This window comes from Coptis chinensis, chromosome 5 (assembly GCF_015680905.1).
Source record: "Coptis chinensis isolate HL-2020 chromosome 5, ASM1568090v1, whole genome shotgun sequence".
Classification (NCBI taxonomy): domain Eukaryota; kingdom Viridiplantae; phylum Streptophyta; class Magnoliopsida; order Ranunculales; family Ranunculaceae; genus Coptis; species Coptis chinensis.
Genome location: NC_141460.1, coordinates 69,162,104 through 69,177,961, shown reverse-complemented (window position 1 = coordinate 69,177,961; position 15,858 = coordinate 69,162,104). Strand labels below are relative to the sequence as shown.

General features: G+C 37.3%; 1 protein-coding gene across 1 annotated transcript; it reads left to right on the top strand.

The window, feature by feature from the left end:
• Positions 1-14,570: 14,570 nt before the first annotated feature.
• Positions 14,571-15,461, top strand: LOC147498580 (uncharacterized). The gene has a single exon (XM_086563276.1). The coding sequence runs from the start codon at positions 14,571-14,573 to the stop codon at positions 15,459-15,461; it is 891 nt and encodes a 296-aa protein (XP_086419402.1).
• Positions 15,462-15,858: the final 397 nt, after the last annotated feature.

The window sequence follows — 15,858 nt, the reverse complement described above, 5'->3', positions numbered from 1 at the left end:
TGTCTTTTGGCCATCTTTCTGTTGAGGTAAATGTTTTTAAAATGATGAAACAGTTACCAGATTCGTCTGTAGATGGGGAGGTTAGCATGATCGAGAGCTTAGATCAAGACTATTTTAATAACACGTTTCCAGAAAACCAGATGCATAAATTCCTTTCTTTTGGAAGTTCAGATTTCGCCGATGACTCCTACTTAGAGGAAGTCAACACCATCTTCGAGTCTACTCCTATCGTAGACCCTTCTGCTGCTCCATCTACTGAGTTTGAAGACCTGCTGCCTAAACAAGTCTTCATTACTCAAGATGAGGATCCTCCAGAAGCATTTATCGACATTCCTTCCACCCCGGTGCTAAAACCTCTTCCTTCTGAGTTAAAGTATATTTAACTTGATTCGGATGGCAGTCATCCGATAGTTATATCTTCTTTATTATCTGAAGAAGAAGAGGCACGTTTGATTAGGGTGATTAGGGAACATCGTTCGGCGATTGGTTGGTCCCTAGACAACATTAAGGGAATTAACCCTAATGTTTGTACTCATCGTATCCATTTGGAGGATAACGCAAAGACTTCTCGCGAACCTCAGCATCGCTTGAACCCTGCCATGAAAGAGGTAGTCAGGAAAAAAGTCTTACGGTTACTCGATGCGGGTATCATATACCCAATCTCTGATAGCGAATGGGTAAGTTCCATTCATGTAGTTCCTAAGAAATCAGGGATTACCATGGTACGTAATGCCAAGGGTGAATATGTTTCCACGCATGGTCCTATAAAATGGAGGATCTGTATTGATTACAAACGTTTAAATGCCATGACACGAAAGGATCATTTTCCTTTACCATTTATAGATCAGATGCTCGAACGTCTAGCTGGTCATGCTTTTTAATGTTTTTTGGATGGCTACTCTGGCTATTTTCAGATTATTATTGATATTTATGACCAAGAAAAGACTACCTTCACATGTCCATTTGGAACATATGCCTATAAATGAATGTCTTTTGGCCTTTGTAACGCTCCTGGTACCTTCCAGCGGTGTATGCTTCATATATTTAGTGACATGGTAGAGCGCTTCATGGAAGTTTTCATGGATGATTTTTATATCTATGGAGACTCTTTCATTGACTGTCTGTCTAACCTGTCTAAGGTTTTGACACGGTGTGAGGAGAAGAGTCTGGTTTTAAATTAGGAAAAATGTCATTTCATAGTGAAAAAGGGAACTGTCCTAGGTCACATTGTATCTAATGATGACATCGAAGTAGATAAGGCCAAACTAAATAAGATAGCATCTCTACCTATACCACGGACTGTCTGGGATATTAGAGCCTTCCTAGGCCATGCAGGTTTTTATATGCATTTTATCAAAGATTTTTCAAAAATAGCTAGGCCTTTTACTAATTTGCTTTTAAAGGATGTCATCTTTGATTTTAATTTTAACTGTAAACAGGCTTTTGAAACTTTAAAAGTCGTCTTAACATCTGCACCCATTATACAGCCTCCCAATTGGTCTAAACCTTTCGAAATCATGTGTGATGCTAGTGATTATGCTATTGGTGTTGTCTTGGACAGAAACTAGATAATAAGTCCACTGTCATTTATTATGCTAGTAAAACTCTAAACAATGCTCAAAGGAATTATACAACTATAGAAAAAGAATTCTTAGCTGTCGTTTATGCTTTAGATAAGTTTCGTCCTTATTTGGTTAGTTCTAAGACTTTAGTTTACACGGACCATGCAGCCCTTAGATACCTTCTCGCAAAGAAGGATGCTAAGCAGAGATTAATCCGATGGATTCTTCTCCTACAAGAGTTCACATTAGAAATAAAGGACGAAAGAGAGGTCGAAAATGTAGTTGCCGACCACTTATCTAGATTAACAAATGACGATGATAGTGATTCTGAGTCCATACCAGACTTTTTTCCTGATGAGCATCTGTATGCTATTTTTTCTACACCATGGTATGCTGACATTGTGAATAATTAGCGTTTGATATTCTTCCTAATGATTGGTCAAGAAATGAACGTAAGAAGTTCTTGGCCAGAGTTAAGCTATACTACTGGGATGAGCCCTACCTTTTTAAGTATTATGCGGATCAGATTATTCGTCATTGTATTCCCCAGTGGGAATATAATGAGGTTCTCTCGTTCTGCCATGACAAAGAGTGTGGTGGCCATTTTAGTGGTATGAAAATAGCTGCTAAAATTCTTCAATGTGGGTTTTATTGGCCTACTCTTTTTAAAGATGCACAAGTGCATTGCAAGACGTGTGTTCGTTGCCAACAACTTGGGCAAATCACGAAGCGTAATATGATGCCATTAAACCCAATCATGGTGGTAGAAATTTTTGATGTATGGGACATTGATTTCATGGGTGCTTTTCCTGTTTCCCATGGTTTTATATATATTCTAGTTGTCGTGGACTACGTGTCTAAATGGATAGAGGCCATGGCTTGCCGTAGCAATGACCATAAGACAGTTGTGTTTTTTGTTAAGGAATATATTTTTTGTCGGTTTGACATTCCTAAAGCCATCATTAGTGATGGTGGAACACATTTTTGCAACAGAGTTGTTGCGTCTCTAGTAAAAAAGTATGGAGTTACACATAAGATAGCAACTCCTTATCATTCACAAACTAGCGGACAAGTAGAAGTTTCTAATAGGTAAATCAAAAAAATCTTTGAAATAACTGTAAATCCTGATAGGAAAGATTAGTCAAAGCGTCTAACTGATGCCTTATGGGCATATATAACTGCTTTCAAAACTCCTATAGGCATGACTCCCTTTAGACTTGTATTTAGGAAACCTTGTCATTTGCCCGTTAAATTGGAGCACCGTGTTATGTGGGCTATAAAAAGCCTTAACTTCAATTTTGATGAGGCGGGTGTCAAGTGCAAGTTGCAATTGAATGAGCTTGAAGAAATCCGTAGCGATTCTTATGATCTCGCGAAAGATTATAAAGCTAACATGAAATATGTTCATGATAAGCAAATCTTGTGTAAAGAGTTTGTGGTAGGTCAAAAGGTCTTGTTTTACAACTCCCGTCTACATATTTTTCCAAGGAAATTAAAAACCCGTTGGTCCGGTCCTTTTCTGGTTACTGAAGTCACCCCTTACGGGGCAATCACCTTGGTAAATCCCAAGGACAATAGTACCTTTCAAGTCAATGGCCAACGGTTAAAACATTTTCACAAGTTAATGTCCCCTGCTGTGGAAGAAGTCCTTTTACAGGACCCTGTCTATGAGGACTGGCCTTTGTTGCTTGGTGTACTTCCTTTCACTTCCATATTTTGGTTAGTGCACCATTCAGGTAACCGGACCCTCCCTATGGAGTGTGTGGCTGTAAGTACCGGATCCTAAGACCACTTTTAACATAATTCACGTTTTCCACTCTTGCATGTTTTCTCGATTTTTGAGTCTTGTTTTTCTATGGTGTGAATTATGTTTTTATTGCTTTTCATTTTTCTTATATTAAATCTTATTCATAAAAAATAAAATATATTAAAACCAGAAAAATAGTAATCTAGGAAGTCTTGGGAATCTGACTTTAAAAGTCCCACGTTTAAAACAAATTTTCTAAACTCTGTGCTATAAAATTTGTTTAGGGGTAGGGTGTTGGTTTTTCCATCCTTGATTGTTCAAGTTTCCATTTTTGTTGTTTATGCCGTTTAATCGTATTTTGATTCAGGTTGACATTATCTATGAATTTAGATTTCATTTGTTCGCATAACTTGCGTCATTCACGCACTTCGAGGTATTTTCCACCTTTTTATATGTCAACTATGGTTAGAATAAAGTGTTTTATGGATCATTAGATTGGAAATTCTCTCCTGATCGTTTTCATATCTCATTCAAAAAAATCGAACCGATAACAAGTCAGGAATTTCAATTTTAAATTTTGCGTGCACGGACAAAATGGGTATTTCCGAATTTGTTTGGGCTTGGGCCCAAGTAAACAATACAACCCAAGAACGCATCGCGTTCTTCTTCTTCCTCACGCATCCAACTCCATTAACAAACAAAACCCTAACCAAAAAAAAAAAACTAAATACCACCACGCCAAATAGGATTCCCCCACTCCAAATCTTCTCCACATCATCTCCACCACCATTACCAACAGTTTAAACCAAAAAAAAAAAAAAAAAAAAAAAAATCCAAACAAATTCGAACCACCACCCGCCCACTCCCAAGTTTTGAGTGAGTTTGATTCAAACTCGTTCTCTACATTGTCTTCATCCCACAAATTGTTTCAAAACTTCAATGGCTCAAAGACGAAGAATTTTGTCGGAACAAGCTTTTACTGTCGCCCGCTTTGCACCGTTTTTTTTAGTGACGAGATGATTAAGAGGGATTGGAATATGTTGTGGTATTCGACAGATGATTTCTACCACTCCGATTTGGTTGAACAATTCTATAAGAAGAGGGAGTTGGAGGGTCAGAAAATTTTTATGAAGGTGGATGGGACGAGGAGAGAAGTTTCTAGAGAGTTATTGGCTGATATTTTAGGTATTACGCTTGAACGCCACCTCGAAGCCACCATGCAAGAATCCCAGTATGCTGGAGTTCCTGCATTGATGAAAGACACTGCCATGGAGGGTCAGTATAATCCAAATTCTCATTGTGTTCGACAGTCATCTCTGCGAACCAACCAGCTGGCTATAGCTCAGTGGATTTGTAAGAACGTCATCGAGAAAGAGAAAGTCAGCGACATCGGTTTGACATGTCTGCACATTCTCTGGATATTCCAAGAGAAGAGGTATAAATTATGCATCCTCGAGTTTATTTTAAATATGATTAGAGGAGTTGAAAAGGGTATTACGCCTTTCCCGGTATTGATCACTAAGATCATGATGTCTTTTAGAGCTGTTACAAAATCTGTTCGTATTATGATAAAATTGCATTCAAATGCAATTATTTATACGGAGTGTATCCAAAAGACTTGGAAGTTGCCGGAGGATAGGGTGGTTGATTCGGATGAGGAAATGGAAGATATGACGTGTTTGGATGAAAATGCCTTGGAGAGGTGTACTTTTGATTTAGAACACATGTCAGTGTTGCATAATGGCTTGTGTTGCGTTTATGGTATTTGTGAATATTTACAGGCTAGGCAGATTATAATTCGAAATAAACAAAAGAACCTTCAAACGAGTTATGAATAGCTCAACGATGGTGGGAAGGATCTCCAGTATAATATGGAGACTCTCGTCCAGCGTCAGGATGCGCATTGGGTAGAAATGAAGGCAGAGATGGAAGCACAGCGCCGATTCCGAGTAGAGATTCTAGAATGCATGCAACCCATGGGGGGGTTCTTCCTCAGAGGAGTCTGAGAGGCACGAGCGTCGTCGCCAAAGGACAGATGGCTCAGGCCCATCTTCATCCCGGGCCCAATCTTCATCTCAGGGGCCATCTTCATCTCGTGGCTAGTTGTTTAGAAAAATTTGTTGTTTTGATGTTAATTTTTATTGTTTTTATTAGTTTGGATGTTAAGTTGTTGAATTCAGTAGCTAAATTTGAATTTGGTAGTTAATTGTTATTTGAATTTCGATTTTAATTTAATTTGGTTCTTTTCAACACATGTGATGATTTTTGCGTTAATCCTACCTTCCCGAATTGTTTGGGGGTGGTATTACTTCTTTTAGCATTGTTTTGATATGATCCACCATTTTAGAAGTAATATTTCAATGATTGTTGGGAATGTTGCCGATATTGGCATGGCTATGATTAGATATTGTGGTAGGATGAAATTTCAATGAGTTAGGAAGTTGCTATTCTAAATTCAATCTAAAAGATATTAGGTTTGTTTTAGAATAATGAATATGGGTTGTTTCGGTTTTAAGTTTTGGAAATATTTTGTTTATGGCAATTGCCTTAAAAATTTTGGGCAACTTGTCGATTCGTTTTAGAAACTAAAATCCTATATATACTTCCTTCATTCTACACTCAAAACCCACACATCTCACTTTCATCTCTCACCTTAAACCTCTAATTTTTCCTCTTGTTTTTCATCGCGACCGCTTCTTCACACACGGAATGACCCGCCCGCCCTAGCAAGACCAATTCTGAAGCGTGAAGAAGGCGCGCTTAGCGCTGAAGTTACCTGAACTCGATTTCTATCCGAAGCCGACGTGCCCTACCAAGCCTATTTTGGAGTGCACCCAGTGCCTTGACCTTCGTAGCCACAAAAATTCTGATTTTTTATGGGTTGTTCCAGGGTCGTTTGCAGCTCTTCTAAATAATAGTTATTGTGATGACATCTCCTACACTCATACCTGAGCAGTCTTTCGAAGATTTGTTCTCAAGCGACACATACGGATCTTGGTTTCGCGAAGTGATCATATAAGCAGGATGGCAAACTTTAATGGTAAGTTCTGATGAACTTTACTCTCCTGCACTTACTTCATATTTTTATGACCATTGTAAATTCTTTAATCGGATGGATTCTCCATCACCATTAATGACGAAACAATGGAAATAACCAAGTTCTTGTTGGCTTTTGTTGTTGACCTTCCTATGACTGCTGAGATTCAAGACTCATGAGGCTATTTAGTTAATAATTTCTCTGCCTACAACTACGAGCTTTTGCATGAGACTTATGGAGCCAAAATTTTCCATGTAGAGGACCAAGGGACATATAACGTAGCCCTTGGTAGCTTGTCCCTTAACGTAGGCACGGTGATGTTCTTTATCATGCTAAACATATTAGGGGAGTGGCATTTTTCTTCTGCGAATGACGCCACTTGCGACATTTTCTTTGCTCTAGCTGAGGTATGTCTGCTATACGACCTTCCCAAGACATTAATGTCTAGCTTAGCATGAGCCCAGAGTATGAGGCATAAATATCTTCTTATGGATGTCTTAGTTTGTCGAATCATATTATGTGTCTTTCCCGTTTTTTGTGCCCGTTTCACGGATTGGGTAGGGGTCGACATAGTACGACCCACCAACTTCATGATTCATTCTTTCCGTGCAATGACTTGGTCGGGGTGGAGGATACAACCTCATTGGGTTGCCCCCTACACCCCATCCAACCAAGTGGCGCTAAACAGGTTAGCAATTGTAGGTGATAAATGGCGTGAAGCCTGGCAAATCATCATGGTGTGGCAGGATGCGAAGGAACCTCATTTCTTTATAGATGAGGAAGAGGATGACGTTTAAACGATGGAGCTAAGGTAAGTTTTTAGTTTCAGTTCGTGTCTACTTATGTCCCAAGAAATTTACTTCTTGTAACCCCATAACGGGTGGAACTCATATAGAGTTGCGTCTGTTTTTCTTTATATATATTAGTATGTTTTAACCTTATTTTGTAGATGTTTCAAAATTTCACGCATTTCTATGGTATTTTTCTACCGTTTTTATTTCAATACTTTGAAGACAAAGCATGCTTCTTGTTTGGGGGTGGCCTAGAAACACGTGCAATTAAGGCATCTGTTAGGATATTGATATGTACAATATGCACTTGTTTTCTAGTAAAAATTTCAAAAATTCAAAAATATAAATAAAAAGTTTATGCTATACACTTAGGAATATTGGTATTGTTTCTTTCTCTATGCTCTTAATAATCCAGAAGTCTCACGTTAGCTTTTGCATTAGAATAATTTTTAGAAACTTAGGTTAATATGTAGGTAATAATCTTTGCATCTTTCTATAAATATATTACATGAGTATCTATGATTGTTTGGCAGTACGTTTATGAAATCTAGGCTAGAGTACTTATTCTACAAATTCTGTGAGAATATAGCCTAAAGCCTTATATGAGTGAAACAATTGAGAAATGACACAAGGGAAAAGTAAAATCCGGATAGAGAAATCACACGTCCACTTGCTTGATCACTATACCATATCCTAAGCGAGAATTTAGGCCCTCTTTGGATCGATATAGCCAGAAATTCAAACCTATGAATTATTTTCCGCTAGTCACCCCTTTGAACCTTTCTTTAGCCTTTCATAAACCGCAAATCCTTTAACCTTTTACAAAACAAAATAAAATAAAAATCAGCCTACCCATTCTTTGAATAAGTCTGAGAATAGAGATGAAGAATAGAAAAGAGAAAGACATTTGAAATCAAGAATTTGTTAGTCGCTTCAAATAAGAAAAGAAAATTTCCATCCAAATAAATAAATAATAATAAATAAATAAAAAAGATCGAACTCCAAAAACAGAACTAAAGAAAAAGAAAAATATGGTTAAGGATGGAAACAAAGTGTAGAAGCAAAAGTAAAGAACAAGGTTTTCTCTAGTTACATAATATGAAGACTCTATTATCTCAGGCTTGTCCTTTTTGAATATCCATTTTCTTCCTTCTTAAACCATCTCCTAATCCCCACAACACCTAAATAAGACCTCTAGCTCAATTAGGAATAGGTTAGTGTGATAATAAGTGGCAGATGTGTTTGATCGACTTCGGCTTCTTTGTGTGTCATTGAGATTATAAGTTAAAGTGTGCCCACTGCACACTGGAGTAGCGAAACTTGAGTGGAAAAATCAAAGTGTTTTTGTCTTGACATTTATGTGAGGACCTACTTAAGGACGCTATTCCAAAGTTTCAAAAACGGACCTGTTAGTACATTTCATAGTATTACTCATTGTATATATGTTTATTCGTAGATAATTGATTATTATGCATATATTAGCTTAGATTTAGATTTTATTATTCTGTATTCATTGTTAGTGAGATGTATAGATAATTGAGATAATAAAGAAGGAAACAATAGTTTTATTTCTTAGTCGTTGTAGTATAGATGAAGTTTGTGAGTACCATCACTGGAAAACTCTCATGAGGCTATAACTCGTCTACTAGGGAATTCCTAGTGGTTTAAGGCCTTGTTGCATATGGTCAATGAAGCACTCGGCGAAACGAGATTAGTTAGAACTCCATTTTTGGTCACTTATTCTGATTTCTCATATTTGCTTGAGGACAAGCAAAATGCTGTTTGGGGGTGGTTTGATAAGAGCCCAAAACTGTAGTTTTAACCCCTTTAACAATATCGCTTTTGACCAATTATGTGATTAATAAGTAAGAGTTAGTACTGTTATCATATTCTTGTGTATTTCAGGCATTGGAGTCGAATATGTGCAGAAATGCATCCCTTTTGCGAGATAAAGAAGCAAAGGTTGGTTGTTAAGAAGTTATATGATTAAAGGCCAAGATTTAAGAAAAAAAAACCCTTTTTAAAGCCCGGTCATAGCTGAAAAGTCAAAGTCAACGCGGGCAGAAATAGCGCACAAAAGTCATCAGAACTTTCAGAAGCCGTATCTTTGGACTCAGATCTCGGAATTGGGCCTACCTTATGTCAAAACGACCAACTCGGAACGAGCTTTCCAATGGTCCAAGCCTTCACCCAATCAGAAGAGCAAAAGTGGATGAAAAGGCTATTGAAATCAAATCTAGCTTAAAAAGCCTCTGTGGACTGAAGAAATTGGGTTTTGGACTCGATTTTCCGGCCCAAAACATGGCTCCTCAACCCATGCACGAAAAAGTGGATCTTGTCTCCTCCATTTGAAGACACAAGACTTGTCTCTTAAGCATCTAGTTTTTTTTAGTTAGCCATTATCCAATAACTTGTTTTAGATCTAGTTTTACATTCAATTAATTAGTTTTAGAACAAAGTAGATTTATTTAGAATCAGATTTAGTTTTATAATAAAGTATTAGTTTTTCATTTCAATTTAGTTTATTGATTCAATTTTTATTTTTATTTAGTTGTCTTAAATTCATAATTAGTTTGTTTTAATTTGATAATTAGTATTCATAATCTTAGTTCTAAATTAGTTTTAAATTCAGTTTAATCCATTTTTAATCTTAGACTATTGTTAAATTAGATTATAAAGTTTAATCATTTATTCAATAATGAGTTATTATATTTGTTCTTGTTTAAGAAATGATATTATAATGATTCAAGGCTAAAACCTCCATTAGAGGGGTTTGAAGAAGCCTTGATGAAACTTGATTTCGATTAGCGTAGAATAGTTCGTAATATTTTATTCCATTCTAGAAAGTAATTATTTCACCATGAGAATGGATTTGATTGTTTCACATACTAGTTGTTAGTTGATAGATATTACCATGAACAATTAGATATTAGAAACACCCAATTGTTATGCGGAAGCATTACAATTCGGATTACGACAATTCTTCTTTAGTAAATTAAGTCGAGTTAAGGTGGAATCAAATTCCCCTAATTCATTATCATATAGTCAATTTAGTATTTTAGTATTTTGAATTATCGCATCTTGATTAGTATAATTTCCATCATTACTCTCATCAACTTTGATAGAACTGATAATCTTAGTTAACGTAAATTCTAAAGAACTAAGAGTGGAACGAAATTTCTATCCCAACTATATTGCAATAGCATCGAGAGTAGAAAACTTTGATAACATAAGCACAAAATAGTTTTAGCTTTACTTGCGTTTGAGTCTCATTGCTTATGCGTAGGTAAAACTACATTTTATAGTTTTACATTTTATCAGTTTAGGTCAGCAAGGGTGGATCTATGAGTTGGCTGACCCGAGCTGTATCCCTCCCCTAACTAACTTTACTCAAAAATCATAAATACAGTGGTAACTGTTCACCAAAAAAAATAAAATAAAAATAGTAGTGAGAATTAGTGTTAGTACCCCCCCCCTACCCTATTGTTGAATCTGCATCCGCCCCTGCAGGTTAGGGTTATGTAGATCCTCGAGTAAAATGGGTTTGTTATTGAAAGTAGGGGTGATAAAAAGGCCGAACCAGGCTAGCCCGGCCCTCAAACCATAAAATCCCTCATGATTGAGGGTCGGGTCAGCCCGCCCCTATTTTGTATTGAGGGTCGGGTCGAGTAGGGTCAAGCATGAAAACTTAAACCCTTAGCCCGCCCCTCGACCCTCATTTTTTAGGGCCAAATAAGGGCCGGGTCGGGCCTGATCTAATTATACTTGACTAGTTTACATTTTTTTTGATGATTTTTTTATTTATTTTTATCATACTTTGATTATGTATATCAATTTTAACAAATTATATAAAACTAATTCTTATGCTTTTAAAAAAAAATTATATAGACATGGTGGAAGAGATGATATTTCTTAAAACATATACATTTTTGTATTTGGTTTTATGTATGACTTATATACCTATCATTCAATCAATTACAAAAAACGCATATATTATGTAATGTTCTAATTTATCCCATATTGAAAACTAATTTAGTGAATTTTTTTTATACAACTTAGATAATTAGAGTATAATACATAAATATAATATTAAATAATAATAAAACGTATGAGGGCCAAGTGAGGGCTTAATGAGGACCGGGCTCATGCTTCAGAATCTAGGCCCTAACCCGCCCCTTATAAGCATGAGGGCCGGGTCGGGCCGCCCTTCAAATCTGTGAGGGCCAACTTTTGAGGGCTTGAACATGTTATTTTGAGGGCTGGATTAAGGGCCAAATTATCACCCCTAAATTTGAAAGTGAGCAATGGGTCAGATTAAATGGATATAGTGGAGCCATCACCAACTGCCCAAACACTATTTTCTTTCAGCCTTATTTCTAAGTCTTAAGTGTTATTATGATTTGTTACAATCCTTTCAATAAAAGGCCCAAGAAACAATAAGAATAGTTCCAAATTTCTGGGAGAAGTGGACGGTGTGGGGTACCCTATTGCTTTCCTTTCTCTCTATCATCTTCAAGAGACAAGAAGTTGAGATATGTCATTGAGTCTCGTTGTCATCAAGGTTGTACCATACATAATCAGATAATCCACAGATTATGATTTTATAACAGATTCACGAACATTTCATTAAGTCTTGCTCATTAATGAAGGACTTACTAGAAACCATGGGGACTGCTCAACAACCAAATTTAACTATAAAATCTTGTCTTTTCTTATTCAAGCTTTCAGTTCAGCTCCGGATTTCATAATTATTTATTTCAACTTTTAAGAAGATCTAATGAAATATTTGGACCACAAATTTTGAGACCATGTATAATTGCATACCATGTCGTTACAGAAAGTTTAATGGCTAGACAATTGAATTGTATAATGAAAAGAAACTGAAAAGAAAACTTTAATCATTCGAACAAACTGAACAAAGACCAACTACAAACTACCTCCATCTCCACCTCCACCTCCTCCACCTCCTCTCCTCTCACCCCCTATAATTCCATGTTGCTTTTTCTGCTCACGGACTTATGTCCAAACAACTAAGCCCAGAAAGTCAGCTAGTTTTTATTTACGTGTCCTGGGACTCGATTTTAAAGATGCGCTAGGTAGTACTTATTGTTTTAAACAAGTGGTTTGTGCTTTCATTGGTTCTGAAATAAACAAAAGGGACTGTAGCTAATCATGATTAACCTATCACAGCACGAGCATAGCAAGATGGCGGAGAAAGTTGTTTATCGATGTTGGTTTGTATTGGAACTCTAAGATACTGGTGGATTCTTTCCTTGCAAACTGGGGTATGAGATAGTTGCATGATGAGATACTATCACGCGAGCTGGAGAAGGAAGATGAGAAGGCGATGGAAGGCCTATTTAAAACCACTTTCACTGTTTCTTCATCATGCAAAAACCATATACGCACTATCTATCACAATTGCCATGGCCAGTTCCAAAGATAAATCCACCCTTCATCAAGCCCACTCAAACAATACTTAAAATCTTTTGGCTGATTTCGCTCACAAAGTTCGCTTGCCTTATAAATCAGCCCCTACTATTGCTTATTCAGATCTCATGAAAGCAAAACTTTTGGAGCACAATAAGCTTAGCATGTTTATTCGAGTTTTAGATGGTAAAATAGTTGTTGGAAATCTGCGAGGTGGATTGGACAAATTGTAGGCACCTTTTAAAATAGTTAAGATGGAGTTCTATAAACCCGAAATCTTTCAAGTATGGATGGAGAATCAACACCAACTTGAACTTATTCTCAAACGGCAACCTTGGATTGTGTCGCACCATATCCTACAGATTGTTCCATGGATGGATACGAAGGAAAGCAAACAACTTGATTGCGACAAGTTCTTCATATGGGTCCAACTATTACATTTTCCTGAGATTTTTCAAGATAGGGAAATAGTTGAGAATTGAACAATTTAATTGAATCCGGTTGCTTTGGACCTACTTAGCTGCTGCACTTGGAATTGTATCCAAAACATAATGATTTTGCTGAAATGACAAGAGTCAAAGTTCTGATGGATATTAAGGACCCCATTCCACCTGGTTTCAAACTACCTGAACCAATAAATGGGATAGAATGGATTCAGTTTGCTTATGAGTTTCTACCTATTTTCTGCTTCAGATGCGGCTTCATAAGACATATTCAGGCAGCTTGTAACTTCAATGATGTGGACTTATGTGTTCTGGTTTGAAGTTTGAACTCTACAACACCAAAACCTGCATCTTTCCTAAACCTATTGCTGAGCGTCCTGTTCTTGAAACTCAACTTTCTTTGCAAACAGAACCACCTAGAGGACATTATCCTTTTTTAATAAGGAATTCTTTTAGTGATGGTGGTATGTATGCTGCAACGAAAGGGCCAAATGAAGGTGGTTACACTCAAGGTATGCAGGGTAAAGGTAAAGGACCAATGCTAATGGAAATTAACACCCCTGAGTCAAATTTGGGAACCGAACAGCATTTCAATGGAGAATGGATGATCAATGACAACCATGTTAACATAGAAAACTAGTTTCCTGATTCAATGGTTTTCACCACCCAACTCCCTGTACTCCAGTCCAACACCACACTTTCCTATCAAGCTTACTATGATGCTTTACAAGTAGAAACTTCTACTCAAAATAATGCTCCTTTGATTGATCTTACTATACAGGTAGAAGGTGCTGATGGACAACCAAATCAACTCAAAAGACAGGAAGTTAGTCAAGGAAAAGCGGCTGAGGTTGATGAAACCTATGTCCAAGTTCAAAATGAAGCAGTGGAAAGCTACAACAGGGAAAGGGAGCAGAGGTGCAAAACTTCTCTAAACATGATCAGGGAAGACCATGAAAACTCCATGTCTTCGAATGGAAATACCTTGTGCCTATCTGGCAGGCGTAAGAGAAGGCAGACGGTGAAGGCAGCTGGCGCAAATAGCTCCAACCCAAGTCATGAATTTCATAAGTTGGAACTGTCGAGGGTGTGGCCAGCCTTCGACTTTGGAGGAGCTTAAAAAGAAAATTGTTGTTGTTGGGCCTTTTGTTATTTTGGTTATGGAAACTAAATGTAGTAATGTAAGTAAAACAACTAGTATGATTAGGAGATTAGGAGATTATAGTTGTTTTGTGGTTCCAAGTATTGGTCTAGCTAGTGGTATGTGGTTAATATGGGAAAGTTTTGTGACTGAATTAATGCTGAATGGGATAAATGAAAGCTTTATCCACTGTAAGATTGAATTAATGCTGAATGGGATAAATGAAAGCTTTGTTTTGTCTTGTGTATGGGAATCCAAATTTCTTTGTTCGGCAGATACAATGGTCTGTTTTCTCTTTGTTGAAACCTCAGAATGATGTTAAATGGCTGGTGATGGAGGACTTTAACAAAGTTCTAAATCAGGCTGAAAAGTAAGGGGGTCGCCCATTTAATTATCTCAAAGCTATGCCTTTTAGGGATATGGTTGATGGTTGTGAGTTGATCGACTTGGGCTTCATGGGTAACACCTTTACATGGACAAACAAACAAAAAGGGCGTCGCAGAATATGGGAAAGGATTGATAGAAGTTTGGCTAATGATGCATGGATGTTGAGGTTTGTAAATATCAAAGTTTATCATGAAATGGCTACTAGCTCGGACCATAAATTTCTGATCATTAAAGTTGATAATGTACATGATCGTCTTTCTACACCTTTTCGTTTCGAGGCTATGTGGCTACAGGATAGTGGCTGCTCAGAACAAGTTCGTTTGGTTTTCGATGTTGATACTGTTGGCTCTCCATCATTTACCTTGTACAACAAACTGAAACACTGTCAGCAAAATTTACCTTGGTGGAACAAGCACATTTTTGGACAGTTAGAAAATAGGTTCAAGGATATTCAGCAAGAACTTCAGAGCGTGCAAGACAGCATTATTGCTAATGCGGACCCAACGGATGAATTGATTACGGAAGAACAGAGGTTGATGCAAGAACACAATGTATTGCTTGTCCAACAGGCTACTCATTGGGGACAGAAATCTTGTTCAGACTGGTACAAGTTTGGTGATCTAAATACTAAATTATTCCACACCATGGTCAAATGTCGTCGACAGAAATCTTTTATTCACAGGATTAGAGATCCTATGGACATTATACTTATAGAGAGGAAGCAGATTGGTGATCGATTGATGGACTATTTTGCAGATATAATGACTACTTCGGAGCCTTGCCTAAACTCTGAAGTACTAAATATTGAGACACCAGCTCTCTCTCTTGATGACTATTCTAGTTTTATGAAGCCTATAGATAATGTGGAGATTCTTTTTACTCTTAAGCAACTCCGTCCTTTCAAGGCGCCAGGGCCGGATTAGGGGTGTAATACGGGGCGGGGCGGGTTAGCTACGGGTCAAATAGTGATGGGTCGGGGCAGGGCGGGTCTAGGGGATACAAATCCAGTGGTCCCCGACGGGGCGGGGCTGGGCAGGGCGGGTTGAAGTGTCATGTCTTAGTACCATCACCCGACCTGTTGGGTCAGCTTACTGGGCGGATTTTAGGCGAGTCATTCAGGTCGGGTGGAAATTATCATTTTAACCCAATTTCACCCAAAAAAAAACTTTCTAATTCTGCAAGTAATATATTTCCAATTCACAACATGGAGAGAAAAATGGAATCAATTAATAAAAATAAAAAACTTAGAACTAGAACCCAAAACCATATTTGTAAATTTGAAACTTTTTTCTCGTGATTTACCATTTGTAAATTGATTAT

Bases quoted from the DNA above. Each gene is read 5' to 3' on its own strand.
- LOC147498580 (XM_086563276.1), top strand. From the start codon at position 14,571: ATGGTTGATGGTTGTGAGTTGATCGACTTGGGCTTCATGGGTAACACC.